General features: G+C 43.8%; 1 protein-coding gene across 22 annotated transcripts in view; it reads left to right on the forward strand.

Moving 5' to 3' along the window:
- Positions 1-26,162, forward strand: part of Sp140 (SP140 nuclear body protein) — a 50,061-nt gene extending 23,899 nt beyond the window's left edge. For 3 of the 22 annotated variants that reach the window (XM_039083714.2, XM_039083718.2, XM_039083715.2), the window contains 13 exons: positions 2,436-2,537; positions 4,015-4,065; positions 5,654-5,719; positions 7,951-8,028; positions 10,889-10,993; positions 12,888-13,030; positions 15,851-15,898; positions 18,121-18,162; positions 22,847-22,956; positions 23,665-23,770; positions 24,057-24,134; positions 24,227-24,469; positions 25,713-26,162. In XM_039083714.2, coding sequence (XP_038939642.1) covers positions 2,436-2,537; positions 4,015-4,065; positions 5,654-5,719; positions 7,951-8,028; positions 10,889-10,993; positions 12,888-13,030; positions 15,851-15,898; positions 18,121-18,162; positions 22,847-22,956; positions 23,665-23,770; positions 24,057-24,134; positions 24,227-24,469; positions 25,713-25,811 — 1,271 coding nt within the window. In that variant the 3' untranslated portion in view covers positions 25,812-26,162. Of the gene's footprint in view, positions 1-2,435; positions 2,538-4,014; positions 4,066-5,653; positions 5,720-7,950; positions 8,029-10,888; positions 10,994-12,887; positions 13,031-15,850; positions 20,874-22,846; positions 22,957-23,664; positions 23,771-24,056; positions 24,135-24,226; positions 24,470-25,712 lie in introns of those variants that run through there. The other 19 variants (XM_063267285.1, NM_001012133.1, XM_063267288.1 and 16 more) reach the window with 17 other exon arrangements.
- Positions 26,163-26,488: the final 326 nt, after the last annotated feature.

Below are 26,488 nucleotides of genomic sequence, written 5' to 3' on the forward strand. Positions count from 1 at the left end.
TGTGGGATGGGGTTAACATACACAGTGGCACTCTAGAGCTCAAGACACCCCATAGAAAATAAGTGCCTGATCTTTTCAAGCGAGTAACATCACATGGTCATCAAGCAGAAGTAGAGCGTGAATGTATTAAGATGATCAGTTTAGGAGAAACAGAGAGACTACTGTGGTTAGGCAAGGCACTTCCCAGAAGGGATCACACCTAGTCATACCCTGGTGGCTGAGACTGATTGATTATAGAGACAAGCACAGGTGAAACTTTCAGGACTTCTGAAACACATCTGTGTTCGAGTAATCTGACAGTTCTATTTGCAACATCAAGGTTGAGGGGCTTTGTCAAAGAAAACAATGTTCCCCAGAGAATAGTCTAGAATGACAAATACTAGGGATGTGGAAACACTGGAGAACCTCCTCTCTTGTTTTATAGAGCTACTTGACAAACATGCCAAGTCCCCCACCCCATTGTGAAGTGGAATCATTAGTTAAACCCTGCCGATTATTAGGTGCAAGACTCAGAAGTTCTGACTGTAAGAGCACAAGGAGGAACTGCAAGTTCTGTTATGAGAGACTGCTTTGAGAAAGCAATCCCATGACAAGTGGAGGAAGGATGCGTGGTTATGAGTATGACCAGTGTGTTGCCATGTGTGGACTACTAGGCTCTCAAGAGAAGCAGAGGCTAAAAGGAAGACATGTAGTCAATGACCTGACAGTAGTTGACTCAAGATTACATACACAGTGAGAAAAATGACTTACTCTCACAGACTGGCAAGTCACCACGTATCTTTGTGAATGGTCAATGAGAGAGTAGAACCAAACTTCTTTACAGTTTGGCTCCCAACTGGTGGATCCACATTTATTAGTTTATGAGGCTGGCTTGGCTTGGGAACTTGTCGGACCTTCCCGTCCATCTGTCTGTTTTGTGTTGTTATCTTCCAATATTCAGAGAGATGGGAGAATCAGGCGCAGACACAAGGAAAAACACCTTTTAAAAGTTTCTGAGACTAAATGTAGCAAGCATAAACACAGCGGCAGAATATTTGCTACATGCTGTACCTACAAATTAAGGTAGAAATTTCTTTACGTTGCTTTCTACATGCATCTTTAACTAACCTAACTCAGAAATAAAAGCACAGTGAGTCAAGTTCCAGCTGCGACTGAGTCACTTGGCGTGGTTCAGAATCATTATCTGAGTCGTACACAAGAGGTTTAGATTTTACTTCTGCAGGACACTCCCTCCCAGCAAGCCTACAGATGATTCTGTTGAGAACATCATACATAGAAGCTGGAGACCATCATTCCCGTATCTGAAGCTGCAAGCTTGCCTAGTGAAGTCCCTGGAGGGTGGGGGAGGGGAACACCATGCTCAAAGCGTGTGGCTTCTACAGAAAAGGCCACAGTTGGTTGTGCTTGGTTAAGAAACAGGTAGTTCAGGGTCTGCTTTTGCAAAGCAGAAGTGGTTATGCCCAGGCCGCCCTGAAGCAATCATCCAAGCATTTAGAGGGTGACTGCTGCTGATTGGCTGGATTTCAAATTTGTATTGTGGCTTCTGATTGGGTAGATTTCAGAAGCACGGTTAGTGAGTAGGTAGTCATTGGCTAAATGGGAAGGGTTTGGAATTGGTACAATCAGCCAAGATTACTTTTGACTGTTTTAAAAAAACAAAACAAAACAGTTTTATTCTTCCTCGTGGGAAATAAGAACTTTAAAGCTTTTTTTACAGCTACCTGTAGTAAATTAAAGGTGGAACGTGGGAAATAATGTAGATGCAGAAAGAGAATGGCTCCACTTGATCTTGGGTGTGATGACTGGAGCAGGTTTTCTGTTTCTTAGGTTTCGTTGATGTTGGTTTTATTTTTCCAGACTATCTGCGCAGTCAGACAGCAGTGGGGGCTCTTCTCTGTCTCTGTCTCAGGATCCGTGTACAATTTTTTGGTTAGGATAACTATCCAGGATGCTAGGTCACAACTAAACAAAGAAAGGGGTTGGAAGAGCTTGCTTCTGACCTGCTGTTCTGTGAGAGACAAGGTGACCATGCCCTAAAGTTATCAAACAGATACAGTTCTGACAAAGAGGGCAAGACAGGAGAGGAAAAATTAAAAGCAGAAACTGAAAGACGGGGGGAGAATGTAAAAATATTTTGGAGAAACAAGAAAAGGGGTGGGAAAAAAAAGAAAAAGGGATGGGACCAATAGACTTACAAAAAGGCCATGTGTCACCCTTGGAGGGACAATAGAAGATCAATGTTCAAGGCTAGCTTGGGCTAGAGTGAGTTTAAGGGCAACCAGAAAAATTAGGTGGTACCCTGTCTAAAAATGCAACATTAAAAAGTATCCAAGGGTGTAGCTCACTGCTTGCTTTGCACAAATGAGCCCTGAGCTTGGTACCCAGTATCACAAAATTAAATAACAAACTTACACACACCTACAATTTTGGCCCAGGAGCACAACAACCCACAAGTGAAGAGAGGTGTACCTGTGTCATGTGTTCCCCAACATATGTGCCAGAAGACCTAGAAGCAAGGATGGGAAGCAGTCAAGGAGGTAAGGAATAGATAAGTGCCCAGGGGTCATGGGTTAGGGATGGCTTGGTGAGTACCCAGCTCCGGATAGAGTAATAGCTTCTGGTCTAGTCCATCCAAGAATCCAGTCCTCCTGTACTTCCTTGTTGGAGCTGGAGAGAAGCAAGAAACATTTCCAGAGCCACGTGGGAGGAGAGGAGTCAGTTGGTCCCATGTAAATGATGAAGAAGAAATGCATTGTTATTAATTAATTAATAATTAATAATACCCCAAATGCTGTGCCCCCCCAGTCCCAGTCCCCACCTCAGATTCCCTTCTCCTTTGCCTCTGAGAGGGTAGAACCTCCCCTCCCAGTATCCCCCAAGTGTATCAAGTCTCTGCAGGATTAGGCACATCTCCCCCGAGGCCAGACAAGGCGGCCCTCTGCTACATATGTCCCAGGAGCCTCGGTCCAGCTCCTATATGCTCTTTGGTTGGTGACTCAGTCTCTGAGAGCTCCCAGGGTTCTGGATTAGTTCATACTGTTGGTCTTCCTGTGGAGTTTCTATCCCCTTCAGGGCCTTCAATCCTTCCCCAAACTCTACCGTAACGGTCCCTAGCCTCTGTCCAATGTTTGGCTGTGGGTATCTGCATCCTTTTCAGTCAGCTGCTGGGTAGAGCCTCTCAGAGGATAGTTATGCTAGGGTCCTGTCTGTAAGCACAACAGAGTATCATTAATGGTTTGGTTTTGGCTCATGGGATTGATCTCAAGTTGGGCAGGTTATAGGTTGGCCATTCCTACAGTCTCTGCCCCATCTTTATCCTCCCACTTCTTTTAGGCAGGATGAACTTTGGGTAGAAAATTTTGTAGTTGGGTTGGTGTCCTTATCCCTCCCCTGGGATTTCTGCCTGGAGGATGCTGCCAGGAGGTAGCATCTTCTGGTTCCAGATCCCCAGTGTTAGGCATCTCGGATAAGGCCACCTGGAAAATTAAACTCTTAAAACCACCACTTATCTTGTCTGCTGCCCTGATGTATCGAGTCATACCCATTCTTCCCTGCCACCCAGAGGGGCTGAGTAAACTTTTGCAGCTAGATAATAAAGTTGCTGTGTCATGGTAAGGCTGTGACAAAGCTTCCTACTGTGTGTGAGCTGCTGCTTCTGAAAGAGTTCAGGTCAACTATTTTCAATCCAGTGTACCCTCCCAACCAACATCCTTACGTGTGTCAAAGAACCAATCAGGACTTGCCTAGAACACTTCCTACCCCATTCTCATTTTATTTGTACAAAAATGTGTTAATATATAACATGTCTCATAGGGAGGTTGGGGGGCAACAATGGTCAAGGCTCTCCCTGGATTCCCAGTTGTCAGTTCACTGGGCTTAGATTCTACTAGGAGGAGGAAAGACATGGCAATCCAAGCATTGCTATAAGTAAGGTCTCTCAGTGTGAATGGTCCTAAGGGTTCTACCTTCTGTTCATTATCTCTTTCCCTATTGTCATTTACTGTCTTCTATAAGCCATGGACACTGGGAGGAAAATTCCTGCAGGAAAATCCAAGAAGAGGAGAAGTAAGGAAACAAAGATTGTTTACATGCTTTTGATATTCCCGATAAGTTATTTATCCCAGAATTACTATTGTTATTATGTATGATAATGGGGTTGACTTTGGTAACCTCCCCTGAGGTTCTCCTTGCCCTTGAACCTGTTATCTTTTTTAAAAAAAATTTATTGGATATTTTAAAATTTACATTTCAAATGCTATCCCCTTTCCTGGTTTCCTGTCCATAAACCCCCTATCCCATTCCCCTCTCCCTGCTTCTATGAGGGTGTTTCCCCACCCACCTCTTCCCATCTCCCTGTCCTGACATCCCCCTACACTGGGGCATTGAGCCTTGGCAGGACCAAGGGCTTCTCCTCCCACTGATGCCCAACAAGGCCATCCTCTGCTACATATACAGCTGGAGCCATGGGTCTGTCCATGTGTACTCTTTGAACCTGTTATCTTAATGACAAAGACACTCTACAAGAAACCTTAAGCTAGAAACCTTGGTGGGTTGGGGGAATGTTTTTGACCATTGTTGTATGAGGAACTAATCTGATTTTATGGGTCTTAAGAAGTGGAGAATCTTTTTTAGATGCAGGAAGAGAAATGGCTATGGAGGAATAGTCAGAAGGATGCAGGTCTGGTGAGTCTGAAGGTGCAGGAAGGGACCAAAGACCTTTGTGATCTTGAGAACCTGGGACAGGCAAGGAAATAGGTCGCCCCCCAGAGCCTCCAGGAGCAGGAGGGTTGTAGACAGTTGCACACAGTTGAAGAGATCTTTTTGTGGCTCTGTGCTTTCAAATTCTTACAGAAACATCTAGGCGTGACATGCTGGTATACAGGGTGCATTTCTTCTTATCCCTCTGCTAGGATCCACAAAGATTGTGGTGTGGAGCAAGTCAGGGAGAAGTTGCACACACAGGTCTATGTGGGGACTGATGAGGACTGTACAGGAATGTCCCTGTCTTACAAGGCAATGGTGGCAAATGGGCCCTTCCCTGCGCTATTTAACCAAGTTTATAAAGTATAATTCCTGACTCTAATGGTCCTGGCTAAAATGCAGCTCACTGTTTTTGCATGAGGGAGGTATGTAAATGCCTGGCTTCCACACAGGTTCTAAGAGAACACATCCTTAGAAAAGAAGTGTTGATAATAGTTGAGCTCACCTGGACAGGGCTCTCTTTGGTCACCATGACGGTGGACAGTGCCCCATGAACTGGGCATGCTGTGAATCTGGGTTCCAGCGCCATGCATCATGCCTAGTCTGTGGTTGAGGAAGGTTACTAACTGTGGGTCCTCCATTCTATCCATTCTCTGACCATGTCCTTAACTGAGTGGCATCACCTCAGTGAGACAGAGCCTACCAGAGTGAGGGTCTGGCAATTCTGAAAGGCGGGTGTCATCAAAGCTACCCTTATCCCTAGACCTCCTAAGTGTGAGGTATCACCTCAAGTGTTTGGGTTCTGCTCTTATACCCTGCCATGTCCTTCCAGAGGCTGCACCCTCACCTGTAGGCTTATATTTTTCAAAACCTACTTTCATAAGGGTTCTTAAATGCTCCAACCTCCCTTATAGTGCCCTTTCTCTCTCTTTCATTTTGTTTTGTTTCGAAGGAAAAAAGAAAGGTTACAACTGGTCAAAACCAAAGCGGAGGAAGCCAATGATTGTACGGAGAAAATGTAAGCAAATGGAGGGACAGTCACAGCTGTTGAGTTTATTAAGGTGCTGCCCTTTGCATACGTGGGGGCCTGTGAGTTTCTGAACCATGATTGTGTGTGTGTGTGTGTGTGTGTGTGTGTGTGTGTGTGTGTGTGTGTGTATTGTATTCATACAGGTACATATGGGTGCACATACTTGCCCCGACATGTATAGGCCGTGATAGATATAGAATATCCTGCTCTCCCATTCTCTACCATATTCCCTTGCCAGTCAGCAAGCCTCCATGAGCTGCTTGTCACCAGTGCTTTAACACTAGCCCTATAGGTACATAGCTATAGGTACACAACTATAGGTAAACAGCTATAGGTACACAGCTATAGGTACATAGCTATAGCTACACAACTATAGGTACATAGCTATAGGTACACAGCTATAGGTACACAACTATGGTACACAGCTATAGGTACACAGCTATAGGTACAAAGCTGTAGATACACAGCTATAGGTACACAGTTATAGGTATACAACTATAGGTACACAGTTATAGATATGCAGCTGTAGGTACACAGCTATAGGTATACAGCTATAGGTATATAGCTGTAGTTACATAACTATGTACTTTTTACATGGACGCTGGTGTCTGAGTTCATTTCCTCATGCTTACACATTTATGGCTCTTAAGCACCGTGCAATCTCCACCTTCCCACAAAAATTTTATAGCTACACGAAGACATGGGTTAAGGTGCTGTAACAAAGCATCCCAGTGCTACAATGTCTTTTACAAATGGTTTGTTTCTGGCACACAGGATGGTCCAGATTTGAAAGGGAGGTGCTGTCATCCTCAGAATAAAATTTTTTGTTGATTTAGAAAAATGTTTACAAGAAGGATGAATGAAGCAGCCAAGCTCCATGTGCATATGTAAAAGTGTGTGTGTGTGTGTGTGTGTGTGTGTGTGTGATAAGAAAATTGATATTTGTTTATCTATGTACCTGTGATAGCATTCGTTTTTGCCTATAAATTCAGGTCTCTTAATGTAAGAATTTATCTGTATGTATAGAGAAAGATGTACTTAGAGATAGAAATGACTGACAGTCCATATTTATAAATGTGTTCATTGAAGGGCTGATGGGACAGCTCAGTGGTCACAAGCACGAGGAACTGATTTTGGATTCCTCACACCCACATTAAAAAGTTGGGCATAATGTACACATCTGTACTCTCTCACTGGGGAGGCACATATGGGTGGACCCCTCACAGTGGTTGATTAATAAGCCTAGTCCCAGATTTACTGTCAGACCTGTGTCAACAGCTAAGGTGAAGAGCTATTGAGGAAGACACCAAACAATGACCTCTGGCCTCCATGCACATGCAAGCACACTCACATATACACACATAGGAACACATACATGTACACACATACACACGCATGCAAAAATGCATACATTGGTGATATTTGGTTATTGGAATAAATGTGATGTCTATATTTTTATTTTTTTTAAATATTGACTATGGTCATCCTTTGCCATGACAGGGATTCTTTAGGGATACATATATCCACAAACACGCAAAGGGATAGACAGATAGATGATAGATAGGTAGATAGATAGATAGATGATAGATAGATAGATGACAGATAGATACCAATTGACCCTAGAATGTTTTTGAACAATTTAATCACAAATATGCATGGCGATATTTTCTATATTGTGTATATATTTACAAACGGTCCCGCCATCTGATTTTAGTAATTGTCTAAGGGTCTGCTTCTTCCTAAACAAAAGCTAAATGCTGTTTCCCAAATGATTATCAGTTTTGCATCAGGTCCATGAAGTAGGCATTGGAATCCAACTGGGTCTTAATTTCACCAACTAAGAGTCTTAAGCTCTCGATAATGACCTGGCTGTGCTGTTGACTGATGTGTACATTTTTGTTCGGAAGGGAGAAAAGAGTAGTTGCATCTGCCTTTTGAATGCATATTATGAAAACCACATTATTTGGGCTGAGTTTTTGAAAACATTTTCATCAATTATCTTCATGTGCAGACGGATAGATTTCTTTCCAATATTTTAAAATGACTGAATTATTCGCATGCTTTAACCCTGACTTCTGTCTGGAAGGACACAGCTCCTCGTTGAGAGCTCTTATCCACCGTGTGTGGAGAAAGTACCCTGCCGTAGCAGGAGCCCTTCCTTGCTCCTTCCATTTTCCCCTGTGCATTTCCAACTCTGCATTTGCCTGTGTCCCTCCTAGATGGCAGAAGAGCCGTTACCCAGGCAGTTTTCAGGAGAAAGAAAATGAAGAACCCAGGACTCTCTGCTAAGATCAGGGGTAAGACAGCTTCTTTGGATCTCATCCCATCTCCCTCTGTCTGGTAAGGGTTGGGGGGGAGGGGAATCTGAAGATAAAAACCAAAAGAAAGCAAAACAAAACAAAACAAAGAAAAAAAACTACTCAACTATCTTGTCAATTTGAGAATAAAACTGTTAGGAGCAAGCGCGTAAACACCTTTCCTCTGAGTTGAACTGTATTTTTATGGAAATGCTTTTCTCTTACTTATCAGTTATTAAAATCTGGTGACTCAGAGGCAGAAAGCAGACCTTTCCCCTTCTGGAGAGTTCTTTCTTACCTTGGACAGGCCCTGTAGCTCTCCAGGTCCATTTCTACAACAGTAGTGTTCCACAGGAGAAGCTGAGAGCCCTTTCTGACCTGATACTCAATTTTTGAGACAGTCAGACCATGTCTGAGAGAACGAACAGCAAAGGAATGAACCTTTATGCGTTCTCCGATTTAAAGCAATTCCCCTCTGTCAGCCTGGGCAAGCCCAGACTAGGGCATGCAAGCAGGGCTGGCACCATCCCTCTTCTATGTTCCCATGGGGCTCTGCCTCTGTTGCCCAACAGCTGGTGTGGAGGCGCTGGGTTGGAGAGATTGAAGAGAACAGAGCTGACAGGTGTTTGAGCAGGTGTCCTGTCTGATGGAAGATGCTGGACGTCTAGGATGCTCTCTCCACCATGACACACTCCCATCACTTCCACAGTAGGGAGAGAGGAGGGGCCGGACATCAGGTTTACCTCATTAAAAGAATTTAGCTTTCCGTTTGGAGCCTGGTGTGAGGGGCCCTGATGGCATGATTTAATTCCACTGATGTGTTCTGTGGTCACACTGTGGTTTGACACTTTGCCTTAGGATGTTCAGGACTCCAGGGGACCACCTCTGCCAACTCGAGAGGAAAAAAGACTTTCCATCCCCCCCCCAACAGAAACTCCTGTGTCATTAGTGACATGAGCAGACCAACAGGTCACTTTGTTTGCCATTTACTAAATTGATCCCAACTGCTGAGCCTTCTATACATTTTTTGGATAAACAGCAGAGAAGTGACAAATCTGTTACTCTAAAGTTTAAGACTGGCCATAACAACTATTTTTACATAACTTTAAACTATGTTCTGACCACAATTGTATTTATGGGGTTACTGATGGATTTCAGTTTATTACATGGGCAAAAATACCTCTGGTTGCAACAATAACTCAATCTTGCCTTGCTCAGTTATTCTGCTAGGAAATAAAATGTTGTAGAATATAAAATGTTCCTAGATCTAAATCCAAATCTCCCTATACCAATTTCTCTGCTGTCTAAAACAGACATCAGTGTTTCCTTTATCTCTTCAAAATCTGAGCCTTAAACAGGTTCAATAAAAGATAATCCAGCAGGCCTTCTAGTCCCACAATGAAAACCGTCACACAGTGTTAGGGAGAAAAGATCTCTGAATTTGTTGTGCTGGCTGATCCTGTTGCCAAAGCTTTTACACCAAGTCAGGCTAGAATAGAGGAGGGATAATTACTGGAATGAATCAGGTGGAAATCTTCTCAGTAGGCTATCAGCATGGGACCTCAGAAGAAAGAGGGGGAATGAGCTATTTCCAAGCAAAACTTAGCCTTCTAGAGTGTCAGTGACATCTTGAAGCCCAAGAGTGGAGAGTCCCTTGGAAAGCCACTTTGAGTGGAAGACCTTATGTTGCGTGGTGGTCCCACCATCCACAGAGAGAAAGCAAGAGTATTGGTTTCTACAACAGCTTATGTGGCTGAATTACCCAATAGAGACACTTCCTGTTTTCTCACTGTGTTTGAAATAGTAACAAGAATTTTGATGATGTGGCTGAAACAAGGTTCAGAGCCCTGTGCCACTACAATGCTGCCTGCTTTGATCTGCAAACTCTCAAGACTATAATCTCTGCCAGACACAGGGTGTCTGTCATCCAGCAGTGATGTACATGAAGGTGACCCAGAGTGTTGGGCAAAGACCTGGGTCCAAGTTTTCTCTTCCTTTGCCTGCAATGGACTTGGACAAGTGCCTTGTCTTTCACCTCAAATTCTTTACTTCTAATGTAAGAGGGTCATCTATGCCAACCCAAGTCCATTGCAGTCTTGATCACACTTAGTCTCAGCACCATGGACAGTCCACTGCCCCCCCCGCCCCCTCCCCTCCCCCCACCTCCCTACCTCCCGCCCACTCCATCAAAGTCTCTGCCTTGATAACAGGGAGAAAAACTTATTGACTTTTAGGAATTTCATCTCTACTTCTGTGGCGTTGCATCTCTCCACCTCCTGTATTGTTTTCAGATTGTTCTAGAACTCTCTGGGTTTCTCTATCAGCTGCAGACAGAAAACCAAAAAAACCAAAAAACAAAACAAAACAAAACAAAAAAAAACCCCACTGTTGTGAGGGAGAAATTAAACAGAGCAGACATAAAGACAAATTTGAAATGATCCCACCCAGCGCTGCTAGGTTGCCCATTATCTCCCCAAGTCAGTGCCAAGGTGGAGAGATAAGAGGACCATCCCTGCTACCACCTTTAGTAAGTAGCGCATCTGGACACTCCTGCCATAACCTGACAACAGCTGTGTGTTTCATGTAGCAGTCGATGGTGCTAACCAGAGTGGGAGTCAGGACAGTTTTATTGAGTCCAAACTTCTCTGCTAAAGCCTTCTGTTGTTTTTTTTTTAATAAATTAGGGGTAAAGTGTTTTGTCACTATGTATCCAATATGCCCCTTGCAAGAAAGATTTAGAAGCTAGAGATGTGAGGATCAAAATGTCCCAAGTGTTAAAGGAATGACCCCAAGAGGGAGAAGGGGGAATTGAGCAACTGCAAAGTGAGACTGAAGAAGGAAAAAAAAATCCTCTTTCCAGGTCCAAGAAGGCACGGGAAGGAAATGGCCAATTTTAACGCGGAGTTGCTACCTGTGACGTGTGGTAACTTGAAGGGAGTATTACACAAGGATAAATTCAAACAAGGTAGGTTTCATGGTTTTTAATTTGCAATTGATAAGTTTAAAAATCACACGTAACAATGCAATCACTTAAGGAACCGTGGGGCAAGCATGGCTTGACATCGGGAAGGGATCCTGACACGCTATTTTCACACTTGAAGAAACCATACGTAATAGATGTTCATGACAGTGTGAATGTGGCCACGAGATGCGCAGAGAACCAGAAAAAAAATACTATGAACTTCCATCCACAGATGGAAACTATTGTGTAGTTTCATTCTGGTCAGACACAAATGGGAAGAGGCTATGGGCCACTGTCTTCGCGTCCCTGGGTCATTAGTCCTGGGGCATGACACTAGTCATGGTGAGACCATCACAGAACTGAAAATCAGAGAAGCCAAGTTCCAGCCTCGGATTTGCCAAGTGAGGTGTTCTTATTCTATAGAGGCAGGTGGGGGGACTTTCTGAGGCTGAATTTCCTATTTTAAAAATAGAGGACAACAATTTAAAGCCTGATCCATGCGGATAAATGTATATCGTTGGTATAGCATATTCTTCAATACTATGCCATAAAGATTTATATGAAATAAAGCCTCAGTGTGGTGGTCTTCATCTCAGATCTCTCTTAATAGGAGATTGTGGATGACAGTTAACAGAAAGGATTACATTGTCTCTATTTTTTAATGGTTTTAGTGAGTTATGATTCATACACTGTACAATCCAGCAATTAGAGTCTAATAGATGCGTGGAATTTTTTTTGTTCATCAGAAACAATTACCATGAGAATATATTTGCCTCCCTTTGTCCGTGAATAGTCAATGCTCCTTCCCACTCCAACTAGTCAATCGCCTATCTAATTTCTGTTCTATAAATCTGCCCATTGTATACATTTCATGAAACAACATCCTATAATATAGGCCACTTGTGACTGCCTGCTTTCACTTACCATGATGATATGTAATAGATAGCCTTAATTGATGAATAATATGATATTTCGCTGTACACACACATTACATTTTCACCATTCAGTCATCAGTTTGGATAGTTTTACATGTAATAAATAGTGTTTTGAGAATTCAAGGTCAACATGTGTAGGAACACACATACTCAGGTTGAGGCACACAGAAGCCGAGTTGCTAGGTCATATGGTGATTGTATGTTGAGCTCAGTGAGGACTCACCAAAATGGTTTTGGTGGTGTTCTGTGTTCCCACCAGCAATGAAGGGGGCCTCCAACTTCCCAATGCCAAAAGCTGTGGTTCCATTTTTGTTTTCTGTCATGGTTATCCTGGTGGGTGTGAAATGGTGCAGTAGCAATTTTGTTTGCGTTTTCATAATAACGAAGATGTCAAACATATCCTTAGCTTTTTTTTTAAAAAAAGAAATCGTAGTCTCTATTTCCATGGGATAGGATTTATGTTTGATGGTGTCTACCTATGACGGCAGGGATGGACAAACTTCTGTTCAATATTCCCTTTAATTGGATAGAAAACGATGTCACCTAATCCTGAGTTGCAGAAACCAGGAACAGTTTTAGTTGAAGCTGAAGATTCCACCTCCACCTAGCCTGGGGCACCCAAGACTGTTCTCCAGCTTGAGAGCACAGCATCCGGTTGGACCCAGTCACACTGTGCTATTGGTCACTTGTTTGTTTCTTGGTGACCCTGAAGTAGTTTTAAAAGGTCGTGATTATCATCTCTTTCATGAATGAAAATGAAAGAAATATGCAAGGTTTCATGAAAGCTCTTGAGGGAATCCCAGGACTGAGCTGGGACTCCTGAAGCCAGGCCAGAGGCCTGACTCTTCTGCTATTGACTTTCAGCATAGATTTGGTGGCTCTAGATCCAGTGCGGTGGGAGATCATGAATCTGAGTCCTAGGGACAAAGCAGGCTCAGAACTAACCTCCTGTGATCTTACAGGGATATCTGTGATGTCTATACAGTGCCAGGATGGGAACTGGGTCACACCCCCTGAATTTGAAATCATGGGAGGCCATGGAAGATCAAAGAACTGGAAATTGAGTCTGCGGTGCTATAATTGGCCCCTGAAACTTCTGATCCAGGTATTGCAGATGAGGGGAGGGAGGTCAGTCCTTCTTCTTGCATTGTTTATAGATCAAATAGGTATTGAGTTATGGGAAAGCCCAGATACCAGTTAGGTTTTCCTGTCACTCAGGAGAGAGGCATCTCTCATTCAGAACCTCATCGGAGGCATGCCCTTGGTGGTATTGACAAATGGGAGATACAGAACCTCTGAGGAGGGAATGGTCATTCTGAATAGGGATTTTTCTGCCTGAGGTCAAAGAAAATGGAAAATAGTCTAGAGCAAGAAGAGCATTCGGAGAGTTCCAATGAGGGCACCTGTGTGATGTAGGGGGTGCACTTTGTGTTTGGCATAACCCATCCTTTGAGGTTTGTAAATATAGCTTTTATTCATCTGAAGTAATTGTAATTTCTGAGTTGTGTTGCCTCCAATGCTAATCTAGGCCTAGGCCTAGAAATGTCCAGCCACTGTACAATCTTATCTAGGCCTGGAATGTTTTCAGCCTCTGAGACTTACTGTTGAATAAGCTCATCCTTTCTAGTACTTTCTGAACTCTGGCTGGCTGGTTCATCTCAGCTGTTTTGGCTCTAAGTCCTTTCCAATCTGACTGTTTCAATCTGGTTTCTCTCAGTTTCTTCTGAATTGCTCTGCTTGGCCTCATAATACCTTTGGCAATCTGTTCTGTTCTTCTGGCCCCTTCTCATTCTCTGGCCCATTCTGTCTTCACCTGTGTCTAGCTTGTTTTCTCTTCAACCTGTCTCTGTAAAACTTTGCTGGTAAAACTCTCTCTCTCTCTCTCTCTCTCTCTCTCTCTCTCTCTCTCTCTCTCTCTCCCTCTTCTTGTGCTGCCCTGTAAATAGTTTCCCTTTTCTCTCTCTACCCAGAGTTGAGCATATCCTATTCTATCACATCTTTTTCTGATTCATCACTTTGTCTGCCGCTCAATTAGACTTGACTTTCAAACACTGGTGCTTCCTTTTACAAACTCACTTCACCTTCATTGTTTGTGACTAAAGGTGAGTACTAAGGGCCTATCTATATTCCAATCAGAGTGATTGAAAGTGTGCCCTAAAATCTGAGCCACACTACAACTAGAAACAGGTTTTTTCAGTAAATAACACAATCTCAGGGTTCACAGTGTTATCAAATATCCTGCAACAAAAGTTGTAGGTGTAGGGATTTAATTCCACCCAAATTACCCCAAATTCAAAATTCAGACAAGAAATCAATGATGTCCTTGAAGTTAGAAATAGCAGTTGAGCTCTTGCCCTGAATAAACTCCGTTCTATACTAAAAACAAAAACAAACAAACAAACAAAAAAGAAATGGTAGTTGAAGACAAGACATCTTGACACAAGTCTTTAGTCTCAGTACTTGGGACTCAGAGATGGGAAGATTTACGTGTTTTCAAGGCTAGTCTGGTCTAAATAGCAAGTTCCAAGACAACCATGGCTATGCAGAGAGAACCTGTTTCAGAAGAAAAAAAAGAAAAAGAAATGGAGGTTGAAACATGTCACCATCACCATCATTATTTGGTATACAGGGTTGAACCTAGGGCTTTGAGTGACCTAAAGAAGACTTCAGCCCTAAACAAAGCCCAGTCTTCTTGTTTTACCTTGCTTCCTGTGCTGCTATGAAAAACACCATGACCAAAATCCACCTGTTGAAGGAAAAGGATTACTTGGCTTACAGCTTACAGTCCATTATAGTGTGAAGCCAAGGTAGGAACTCAAGGCAGAAATATGGAGGCACAAACTGAAGCAGAAACCACTGCTTAAGGCTTGCTCCTTGGCTAGTGTTCAACTGCTTTTCTTATTCAACTTCGGTACACCTTTCTAGGGATGGTACCACCCACAGTGGGCTGAGACATCCTATATCAATTCTTAATCAAGAAAACATCCCCACAGAATTGCCTATAGTCTATCTGGGATAGACAATTCTTCAACTTATGTATGTCAAGTTAACAACCAAACTAGCTAGGACACATCTAGTCTCACATGATTTTGTCATCTCTCTATCCAGCAAGCCTGAGTATTTATCTTAGAATTCTTAGCTCAAATATCTCTCCCCACTCTGACTGTCCTAGTTCCTCAGCTCCAAGAGAACCTTCTTAAACAGTGTGAGATTGGTTCTCTGTGTTGGCAGTCATAGCACATGCCTTTAATCCAAACACTCCTGAGCAGAAGCAGGCGAATCTCTGTGTTCGAGGCCTCTACAGTGCAAGTAAGAGGGCTAGGACACAGAGAAACCCAGTCTCAAGAAGAAAGTGGAGGAGGGTGGAGGGAGAAGAAGGATGAGAAAGAGGAGAAGGAGAAGAAGGAGAAGAGGAGGAGGAGGAGGAAGAAGAAGAAGGAAGAAGTGGAGGAGGAAGAAGTGGAGAAAGTAGGAAAGGGGAGGAGGAGGAGGAGAAAAAAGGAGAGAGATTCTTTTCTTCCATGAGCTTTCTCCTCATGCCCCCTCCTAAACAAGGTTTTCTGTCTTTGTGTGCTCCAAATTCATCAGAGTCTGTGACAACCTATATGCAAGCAACAAATGGGTGTTGACTGGCTAGATCTGGTATAGAAAGTCAAGCTAAAGTGGGTCAGGTGGGAACAGAGACAGGTTGAAGCAGTGATTATCGGGGAAAATTCTCAGGACTTAAGGGAGATGCATCAGACAAAGATGGATGTAAGGCGGGTCTTTCTAGCTGTCACAGGCTACAGTGTGTAGGTAACAAGAGAGAAATGGAGTCAGACACCTGGGTCTGAATCAGGCAGAACTTTTGGGAGGAGGTTGGAAATGCAAGACTCATACCACCGAAATACAGATACCTACATATTCAGGTCCTTTTATCTTGCAGAGAAATTTTCTACCCATTCCTCCACGGATATATGGCAAGAGAAAAAAGGTGAGTGCTCACCACGTGACTTTACATACATCAGTATCTTACTGATGGTGCCTGAGTTGGGCTGTTATACTTAGTCACCTCTCATTTCCTCCTCTACTGCTTTCTTTGCTGGTTTTCAGCCTGTGCCTTCCCTCATGCTCCTGTAGTGTGGGTAGAGCAAGATCTTCCTTGAATGTTAACTGCTTTAAGTTGGAGATGTTAGAGAGCCAGCAGCATAGACTTCAACAAGCCACATATCACTGGACACTGGCTTCATAGCTCACTGACTGAGAAACTGAACTCCAGGCTAGCATATAATTTGTCTTGGCCACTATTGTCAAGCTTGCTTGAACTCTGAATCCCCCAGACATTTCATCCACTCTGTTTCTAGAAGTAAGCTCTGATCTAACCTGCTCAACAATTACTTTAAAGGCCAGTGCCTCTGTCTTCCCCCATAGGCCAAGAGTATCTCAGCCTGGATCGCTCAAACAAGCTAGAAATGTCTAGCCTATGAAACCCTCCTTAGTTCTTGGGTGCAGTATTTCATAGCAACAAGGGGCGGTTGCCTCTTATTTTGTGTCTCTGTTTGTAAGAACAGAATTCCCAGTGAAACAGAATCCAAGATCCATTTCCATTTTCCTAAGTCTCCCAGGGCCTCTTCATCTACTCAGAGGCATGGACTCTGGAAATTTCCACGTCACAGTCAGCATCACATGACAGGACTTTTTAAACTGGCTGGTGATGACTGGTTTGTGTCAGGAAGTCTTGGATCCCCATCATAACCGTCATTTCTGAGTGATGACATCTGCATTGAGACATCCAGAGTCTCTTTTCCTAAGCGAAGCCTTATTTACTCGTCTGTGTGATGCTTCATTCTAAAGAACACACAGAGAATGCCCAAGGACTGGAAGAGAAGATCATAACAAGAGCCCTCTCTGACTGACCCTGAGTGTTTTGTCAAAGTTGCTGTCTACGTTAAATAATGATCAATAGGGTGAAGTGGGGGATTCTAGACCAGTGGGTAGTGACAGGACCACCCCTCAGGTGAGTATATCCTAGATCATGCTTGTCTCCAGCTCTCAGCCCAGGGCTGGAGTTAAGAGCTGTGACTCCCTGTATCACAGAAGGGAAGAATGAAAAGACACCACAGTGGATGTGCCAAAGCAATGTGAATTCTACTGTTGCTTCTTAGCATTGTGGCCAGCATGGCATCTTTTTGAGATTTGAATAGAGAGGAGGGAGGCCACCAAGTGGAAGAGCTGTGGCCCCGGGGAGCCTTAGTTTCATTTGATTTTCAGGGGGAGCTACAGAAAGTGATGGATTTTTCTTTCTGGGGTCACTTGGACTCTAGAAATCTGAGCCTTATGGGTTCTTGAATACGATTGGTTCATCTTCAGCCTCATTCTCATGGTACTACTCTGCAGTAGAGTACATGTGTGGCCAACACATCCTGGGTTGGCAAGTTGAAAGAAAATGGCCTAGAGCCTTGAATGCTCAAGGATAAGTAGAATTATTTATTTAGAAACCAGGTCCTGCCTCCTTGCATGACTTCACAAAGGCACCTTGGGGACTAGAACCAGCAAGTAGAATTTGCTTTCATCCAAACAGTAGTTCGATGATCCTCTTTTTCTCCTACTAGATACACAGATCCATAAAAATAGATATAAGGGGGGAGGGAGAAATAGATGTTTTAAGAGAAACACTTTAGACAGAATGAATTAAATCAGCATTTTCAATCGAAGAATTTAAGAGTGAATACACTCTGCCAACAGTTCTTGGGAAACCCCCTGCAGGTGCATGAGGCCATAACTTCTACAAGCTACAGTGTCTCCTTTGATCTTGCTGTTCACATTATCCACTAATTAGTTTATGTGGGAACTAAACAAGCTCAACACTTGAGTTGTTCCTACCTATGAGCTCCTCAATAATTAAACAAATTTTATAGGCAAGATGGCACATGGCTGGAATCCCAGCACATGGAATGTAAAAGCAGAAGGATCAGGAGTTCAAGGCCAGCCTGGGCTAAAGTGAGACATATCTCAGAAGTAAGATTAATGCTGGTGACGATAAAACAAATTTAAGTAACTATCATTTGACTACTTGAATGGATAATCATATTTTTTTTTTTCGGAGCTGGGGACCGAACCCAGGGCCTTGAGCTTGCTAGGCAAGTGCTCTACTAAATCCACAACCCGGGATAATCATATCTTAGACTTAATATTATCACTCAAATTTTATTTTAGAAGAGAACACAAAGTTTGCATCATTTCCCAGCGGACCCAGACGTAAGTACTGACTCCTAATTATAATCCCTGAAAAGCCCCAGCCTTCTTCTTGGTGCGTTGTCTCTCCCTTAAAGGGACCCACCTGTCGGTTTAGATATGCTGCTGTGAGTAAAGAGTCATCATTACCAAACCTATCCCACAACCAAGGTAGGAGAAGTCACTGTGGGTGTTTGGGTCAGAAGCATCTGACTACATGGGATCATATATTCTCATTTACCCTCAAAGTGGGAGACAGAGTTCTAGATTACTGGGGTCCCTGGGACAGAACCTGGCATGACAGTGGGCCTGGCTGGCTTTGGATGAAGGGTGAAGGGCAAATACAGGAGGAGATACCATTCCCAAAGGACAGTAAAACATCCTAGCTCAGATCCCATGTGCAGGTAGAACTCAGGAGGCCAGACCTCCTGTGAAAATTCTAGGTCTGGACCTCTCTTTGTCCCACAGAAAGTTGCCTACAGAGTGAGTAGGTTCTCATAGAAACCCTGGGACCAGTCTGAAGAGAGCCACAGCCAGCCACAGCTGATTGGAGGCAAAACCATCACACCGAGCAAATCACCAGTCAGCTTGGCTGGTGTTCGGGCGTAGGTAAACCATCCTAATACATAAGGCCCTGTCCATCCTCTGCTCACCTGTATCCTTGTACTTTATGGAGCTTGCTAGAGCAAAGAAACGTTTTTTATTTTTTCAGTTGGAAAATATTTTTATTGCACCAATTCATTTTAGAAATGAAGAAGACGGGAGCCGGTGTGTATCTAGGATCGCAGAGTATTAGCACCCAAAAAGAAACATTTTAAAGAAGCTTACAAGTTAGTGGTCAGAAGACAAAGAACTGGGTGGATTTGAGAAATGAGAGGACAGAAGCAGGATAGGTTTGTGGCACATGGAGCGCGTTATATAGAATGGTAGAGACAAGGAAAAGATCAGGGAACAGTAGGAACATGGTTCAGAGTTTAACAGGATGAGTTTGAGCCGCACCTAGGGAGCCCTTGAGGGGACATGGCTGAGCACTGGGACATGAGGAGCTGAGGAGAGTTGAGACACCATGAGGCTGAGGACACGGGTGGAAACCTGCAGCTGGAATGACTGTGATCATCTGGAGAGACTGTAGCTGCGGATGGAAACCTGAGGAATTCCATCCTTTGCATGTTAAGGAAGAGAAGGACCTGGGAAGGAAAGTGGTCCAGCAGTAGAGCAAACCACCGAGAATGATGCAGAAGGACTTCTTCTGAGGGCAGAAATTGCCTGGGCTTAGAATGGTTGGCACTATCACCTTGGCTACCTCCCTTCTACCTACTCACCCTGTGGTGGCCCAGTCCTCAAGCTGCAATAATGTTTGTACCTCAGACAGTCACAAGAAAGTAGAAAAAATTCCCAACAGTTCATGGACTACATAAAAGGAGTGCCCCCCACACTTTTTACATCTTTTTTCTTTCTTTTCCCCCCTCTTCCTCTCTTCCTTCCTTGAGAGTTTTGAGATAGGGTCTCATGTAGACCAACTGACCTCAAATTCACTATGTAGCCAAGGATGAACTTGAACCCCTGATCCTCCGGTCTCGACGTTCTAGTTGAGATTCCCAGTCTGTGCCAGTTTTGAAATTTTTCTGTGTTCCTATTGAGGCACCTCTCATTTCTCAAATTGTCACTGTCACCATTCTCCTTGAACTTGGGACTAGGAATGTGTGTTTTCCGGTACACATGTTATTCTGATACTTCTTGGTTCCTGTGTTAACAGTGATCGTAGGAAAACCCCAGCAACATGCAAGGGAGATTATGAGGAACTCATTTGAATACCTTTCTGAATGACAGGAAACAGACACCCACTGACCAAGGATCATAGGTGTTATTAGGGGCTTCCCATGGGGGGCAGAGAACTAGTAGACCATCCTAGGCCTCTCAGCTACTTATGTCTGTCTCTCTCTCTCTCTCTCTCTCTCTCTCTCTCTCTCTCTCTCTCTCTCTCTCTCTCTGTTGTTGTTACAAGGCTTCAAGCTGTCTTCAAACCCATGATTCTATTGCCTTAATCTCCTCAGTGGGATACCTTAATCCATATACCCACCCCATTTAGGCCTTCTGACTTTTCCAGCTATTTAGGCAGCAATAACATTGAGCCTTAATTTTGCTGTTATGCCAGGCTTCCCCCACACAGCAGTTCACTCATAGTTCACTTCTGGCCCTTGAACACACATATATTTGTATACCATACAATGGATGTGTATTGGTCTCTTTATAATTGCTCTATAAAGTCTATTGGTTTTGATAAGTAGATCTTACCTATAGTAACAAAGAAAAAACAATGTCAAGGATTAGCTTTTTCTAGATGAAAACTAACTTTGACTCTAGGCAGTCTGTACTAGTCTTGGCAAAAAGTTCAACCTCTTTTGACTTGGGGGATTTTTCCCTTTCATAGAACGAAGTTCTCTTTTATGCTTACAGAGAATAATGGCAATGCTTTGGTCTCTGTCTTAGTGGCCTTTCCTTTTATTATGATGCAATATCCTGGAAAAGGCACCTTGAAAGAGAAAGAGCTTGACTCACAATCCTAGATTACAATCCATTTGGGTAGGGAAGTTCAGGGGGTAGGAACCTAAAACTGGTTATGTTACTGGCATCACCAAGAGCAGAGAGCAACAGTGAATGAGTGCACGATCACGCTCACCTCCCTTTCTCTGCTCACAGACTCCAGGAAGCCTAACCGTAATTAACATACTCTAGAATACACATCCCAAGGGGTTCTTTTCCCAGATGATTCTTGTCGTAGGGTTTTATTGCAGTGAAGAGACACCATGCCTAAGGCAACTAACCAGAGCTTCCAGGGACTAAGCCACTACCCAAAGACTATACATGGACTGACCCTGGACTCTGACCTCATAGGTAGCAATGAATATCCTAGTAAGATCACCAGTGGAAGGGGAAGCCCTTGGTCCTGCTAAGACTGAACCCCCAGTGAACTAGATTGTTGGGGGGAGGGCGGCAATGGGGGGAGGATGGGGAGGGGAACACCCATAAAGAAGGGGAGGGGGAGGGGTTAGGGGGATGTTGGCCCAGAAACCGGGAAAGGGAATAACACTTGAAATGTAAATAAGAAATACTCAAGTTAATAAAAAAAATAAAAACAAAATAACAAAAACAAAAAACATCATCATGAGTGAGATAACCCAAAAAAAAAAAAAAAAAAAAAAAAAAGGAGAACATTTAATTGGGACTGGCTTAGACTTCAGAAGTTTAGTCCATTAGCATCACCGTGGGAAGCATGGCAGCATCCAGGCAGCCGTGGTGCTGGAGAGGAAATGAGAGTTCTACCTCTTGACGTGCAGGCAGCAGAAGAAGCTTGTGCGCCATCCTGGGTTTAGCTTGAGCGTATATAACCTCGAAAAGCCTTTCTCCCAGTAAAACACTGCCTCCAACAAGGCTACACCCACTTCAACAAAGTCACACCTCCTAATAGTGCCACCCACTATCGGCCAAGCGTTCAAACACATTATTAGTCTATGGAAGGGGGGCATATCTATTCGAACCACACAATTCTAGACTGTATCAAGTTCACAAACAAACTAAACATGCCAATCTCCAACCCTGGGTGATTGACATGACTACAGTCCTTGGATTTTAGTGACAGTGACTCCAGGTCTCACATGCCCATTCTCTTGGGTCTTGTGGGATTGATCTTCTACAAGGTTCCAACAATTTTTTTTTTTTTTTGCTTTCTTGAATCCACTCGCCTGGCCACCTGTACTCATATCCTGCCATTGCAGAGGCCCTACCACAGGTTCTTAACCCTCTAGACACAGGAGCCACCGTCAAAAATCTCCTCTGTAGATGCTTTCTTCAATTCATGGCATGCTTGCAGCTTAATTACAAGATGCAGTATTCTCTTAGTTTATTCCATCAAGTTAAATGCATAGTACATCTCCCTTAAATGAGTCAATATCATCATTGTTATACAGGCAAGTGGACTTAATATTTTATTTCAGAAACTCCTTTTATCTACATGCTTGGAACATTAGTCAGATTATATAAATATCTTGTTTTGTTGCTAATTGTCTTAGGGTTTTATAGCTGTGAAGAAATACCATGACCAGGACAATTCTTATAAACAAACAAACAAATAAACAACCTCACGACATTTCATTGGGTCTGGCTTACAGTTCAGAGGTTTAGTTAATTATCATCATGACAGGGGCATGGCAGCATGCAGGCTGACACGGTGCTGGAGAGGCAGCTGGGAGTTTTACATCTGGATCGGAAGGCAGCAGGAAGTGACTGTGAGCTGCTAGGCCTGGTTTAAACTACCAAGACCTCAAAGTCTGCCCCTAGTGATGGACTTCCTCCAACAAAGCCATAGCTGTCTCAACAAGGCCACACATCCTAATAGTGCCACTCCCTGTGATCCTATGGGGGCCATTTTTATTCAAACCACCACACTTGTATTCTGTGTCAGGATTTTTGGTTTTACAGGGAGGATGGTTTGGGGTCTGGTTCCTGCTTCCCTTCTCCCAGACTTCATTGAAGACCAGGAAATCTTGTTTTGCAAATTGTGGTTCATGTTTTTACTAAATATCCGAGGTAGAAGCATCAATGTCCTTGTAGACTCATGCAAAGGTCAACTGTGGAGGATTGCCACAGTGGTGGCTTTGCAAATCTCACCATCCCTCAATGATTTAGATGTTCTATTTTCTACATTCAGAACTCAGATGAGTGTGAGGTGTGCCGGGATGGAGGAACGCTCTTCTGCTGTGACACATGTTCCAGAGCCTTCCATGAAGAGTGTCATATCCCAGCAGTGGAAGCTGAGGTGTAAGTGGGGTGTGATCCCTTCTCTGTCTCCTAGATACCCTTAGCTTGGTGTACACAACATCCTGTGGAGTGGTAGCCTGGGTCTTGAGGTGGGAAACACAAGGGCTCTTAACAGGTACCAAACAGGAAGACCCAGGGAGCTGTTTCAAGATGCTGTCAGCAAGAGGGGCGTGTTCTCCGCGTTAGGAAGCCATGTCTCCTGATATAAAGGCTGGGCCTTTGCCTACACTCCGCTACAGCCTTTTCTCAAAGTTGTGCACCAAAGCCTCTCGTTCAAAGATTGGGGATAGAATACCCTGGTTACTTTTGTTTCTATGTACTTGTGAAAGAAAAAATGCATGACTGACTACTTCCCACATTCACCAGATTGTAAGGGGCTCTAGGAAGTTCAAGGTTACCAGAAATATTTTTGAAGACCATTTTACTATGCTTAGATTTAATAGCCTAGTCTCCTTTTGCTCCCAGCCACCTCTGTCAGGAAATGGGGACCCACCACTCATCACAAAGCCCACTTTCCAAGGACAGGCTCCTGCCATGACACTGAAAGGAGGCTGGCAACTTAAGACCCTAAGTGGGGTCCTTCAGAGTCCAGGAACCCTTGCCCCAGATGAGTCTGTCAGTCATTCCCAAAAGCATAATGGCAGGTTCGGGAACAGTGGGCGCTTTCAATGGTCTCATTCTCTGCTAAGTTCATGTCCAATCTTTCAGAACACCATGGAGTTGCATCTTCTGTAGGATGCAGTCCTTAGGAAGTCAACAGAGTCTTCCAGAATCTGAGATACTGCAGAGGGAGATGGTGCCCCAGGAACAGTTGGTGAGTTACTGTGAACCCCATATTTTCTCCTTTCCCCTGGATAAGGACAAATAGTCTTGGAGCCAGAAGAATAGCATCCAGTATAGCCTGCTCTCCCAAGCCTCACCCCATCATTGTGCTGCCGCAGCATAGCCTCTAGGTATAAAAACTCAGTCATACAAGTTTATAACCAAGAGGCACTCATGTTGGGCAAATTTGCAGATGGGTTTGAATGGTGCCTTCCCGAGGGTACATGTATAGATTCTGCCTTTCTACGTCACTCTGACTGACTCCCTTTTTCTTTCAGAAGTGTGAGTATGTTCTCTTGAGAGTCTATTGCTGTTCTGAGAGCTCCTTTTTTTCCAAGATGCCATATTATTATTATGTAAGTAATGGTGGTGAATCCCTGGTCACTGGCTTCCATGATGTCTCGTGACTGAGAGGGCCATTTGTGGGATTCTGATCTTACTCTTCCAGGAGCGCAGGCTCTATTGTTTCTGTGGAGTTTCTGGGACCCCAGGGAATGTAAATGCTGAGCCATGGTATTCACGCTCCTCCGGCTATTTCCCTCACCAGTTTAGAGAGATGGCTGTGGGCGTGCAAGAACCTATGTGGTTGGACATAATCAAGAGAAAGCTGAGTGATCAGGCTTACTCCCAAGTAGAAGACTTCGTGCAGGACATGAGACTCATCTTCCGGAATCACAGAATCACGTTCAAGGTCAGCATCCCTCTTTGTCTGCATCTCATCCTCAGGGTTACTCTGCACCTATTTCCTGCTCACTGGAAAGTTTAGTTTCACATATCTTCCTGTAATAAGGATCAATAAACAAGAGATCTGAGAGTGTCAAACACAGTAGTACAAGCCTGTGATAGTAGCATTCAAAAGGCAGATGGAGGAGTGTATTAAGTTCAAAGCCTGCCTAGTATGAGACATTATCTCAAAAAAGAAACAAAAACTTGGAAGTGAATTTTTTAAGTTAGTGGGCCACAGAGGAAAATTAAGCCAATACCCCCAACACACACGCACACACGCACACACACACACACACACACACACACACACACACGAGAATAATTTAAAAAGAGTATATGTATGTCAAATGTGGGTGTGATGGCACAGGATTTTAATCCCAGCATATGGGAGCAGATGTAGGCAGAGCTCTGAGTCTGAGGCTAGCCCAGTCTACAGAGCAAGTTCAAGAACATGCAGGGCTACACAGAGAAATCCTGTCTGGAAAAAAAAAACACACTCTCTCCCCCTCCCTCCCTCTCTCTCTCTCTCTCTCTCTCTCTCTCTCTCTCTCTCTCTGTGTGTGTGTGTGTGTGTGTGTGTGTGTGTGTGTGTGTGTGTGTGCATGTGAGTGTAGATGCCTATGGAGCCCGGAGGCTTCAGTAAAGTGAATTGAATTGGGTCTTTTGCAAGAGTACTATATGTTCTTAATCACTGCTCCCTCTTTCTAGATCCTAGCTTAAAACTTTGTGCATGCATGTATATAGATATGTGTGATGTACTCATGAGTACATGCATGTTTTTTGTGTGAATCCAGATGAGTGTGTATATTATAATATTCTCAAGAATCACGGTAGAGGGGTGTCATTTTTTACATTTCAGCTTGTTTGAGACAAAGCATCTATTAACCACAGTGGAGTGCTGGGATTACAGACACATGCTACCACATGCACCTTTCCACAGATTTTGGGGATCTCAGCTCAGGTCCTCTCACTTGTGTGGCAAACACTGACCCACTGAGGTCAGTTATCTCCTCAGCCTGATGATTTTCTGCTTCTTACTCCCCCTAGGCAGGATTATCAGAAATACCAAACTCTAAGGTTCTTTACCTGTGAATGAACCATGCAGCTAACAGGGTCCTTCAGAGAATAGAAGTACCAAGAAGGAGGAGGGGTTTCTGTTACTGATAATGATCACCATCATCCTTGTCTGCATTATGATTTTTTTCTAGGACCCTAAGTTTGGTGAAATGGGACTCATACTGGAGTCCAAGTTTGAGAAGAGTTTCAAGGAAGCGTTTGCTATTCAAGGAAGAAGTGAAAAGAGTTGACTGATGTCACAGATCCCACTGGTGTCCTGGCATCATCTTCTCATCTATCCATGCCTACCCACCTACAGCAACAATGACTGTTTTCTACAGACGCCATCGTTCCCAGAGGATTGCTCTGGGTCACATGGAGACAGGTGCATCTGGGACCTCCTGGCCTGAGGTCCGTCCTCCTCTTCATGAAATCAAGATATACTATATTGTTGCTCTCTGCTCTCCAACCGTCTAAGCTGGACCCTGTCTCCAGTTGGCTTTGCCCCCCACAACCCCTACTCACATACTTATCTTGCTTTCTTTGTCTCCTACTCTCCGGAGAGCAACTCACAATAAACTCCAAGTTTCCAAGGCTGCAAACCATGGGGTGGCTCATTCCTGCAATCTCAGTCCTTGAGAAGCTGAGGCAGGAGGATAGTTGCAAGGGTCATGCCAGCCTGAGCTACATAGTGACTTGCAGCTACCCTGGCTTATAAAGGTCTCAATTCTGGAAAAAAAAACCACTCACCAAATAAGACACAAAAGGTCTCAACTCAGGATCTTTCTCTAGGAAACTCATTGTAAGATAATGACCTAGAAGTAAAGTCTCAGAATAGGGTTCTAGAGTTGGGTCATTGTCCAACCAAAGGCGATTGGTCGGGTATCCATAGATCCTCAGGTGTTAAACCAGCACTGGGACTAAATTT

Source organism: Rattus norvegicus, chromosome 9 (assembly GCF_036323735.1).
Source record: "Rattus norvegicus strain BN/NHsdMcwi chromosome 9, GRCr8, whole genome shotgun sequence".
NCBI lineage: Eukaryota > Metazoa > Chordata > Mammalia > Rodentia > Muridae > Rattus > Rattus norvegicus.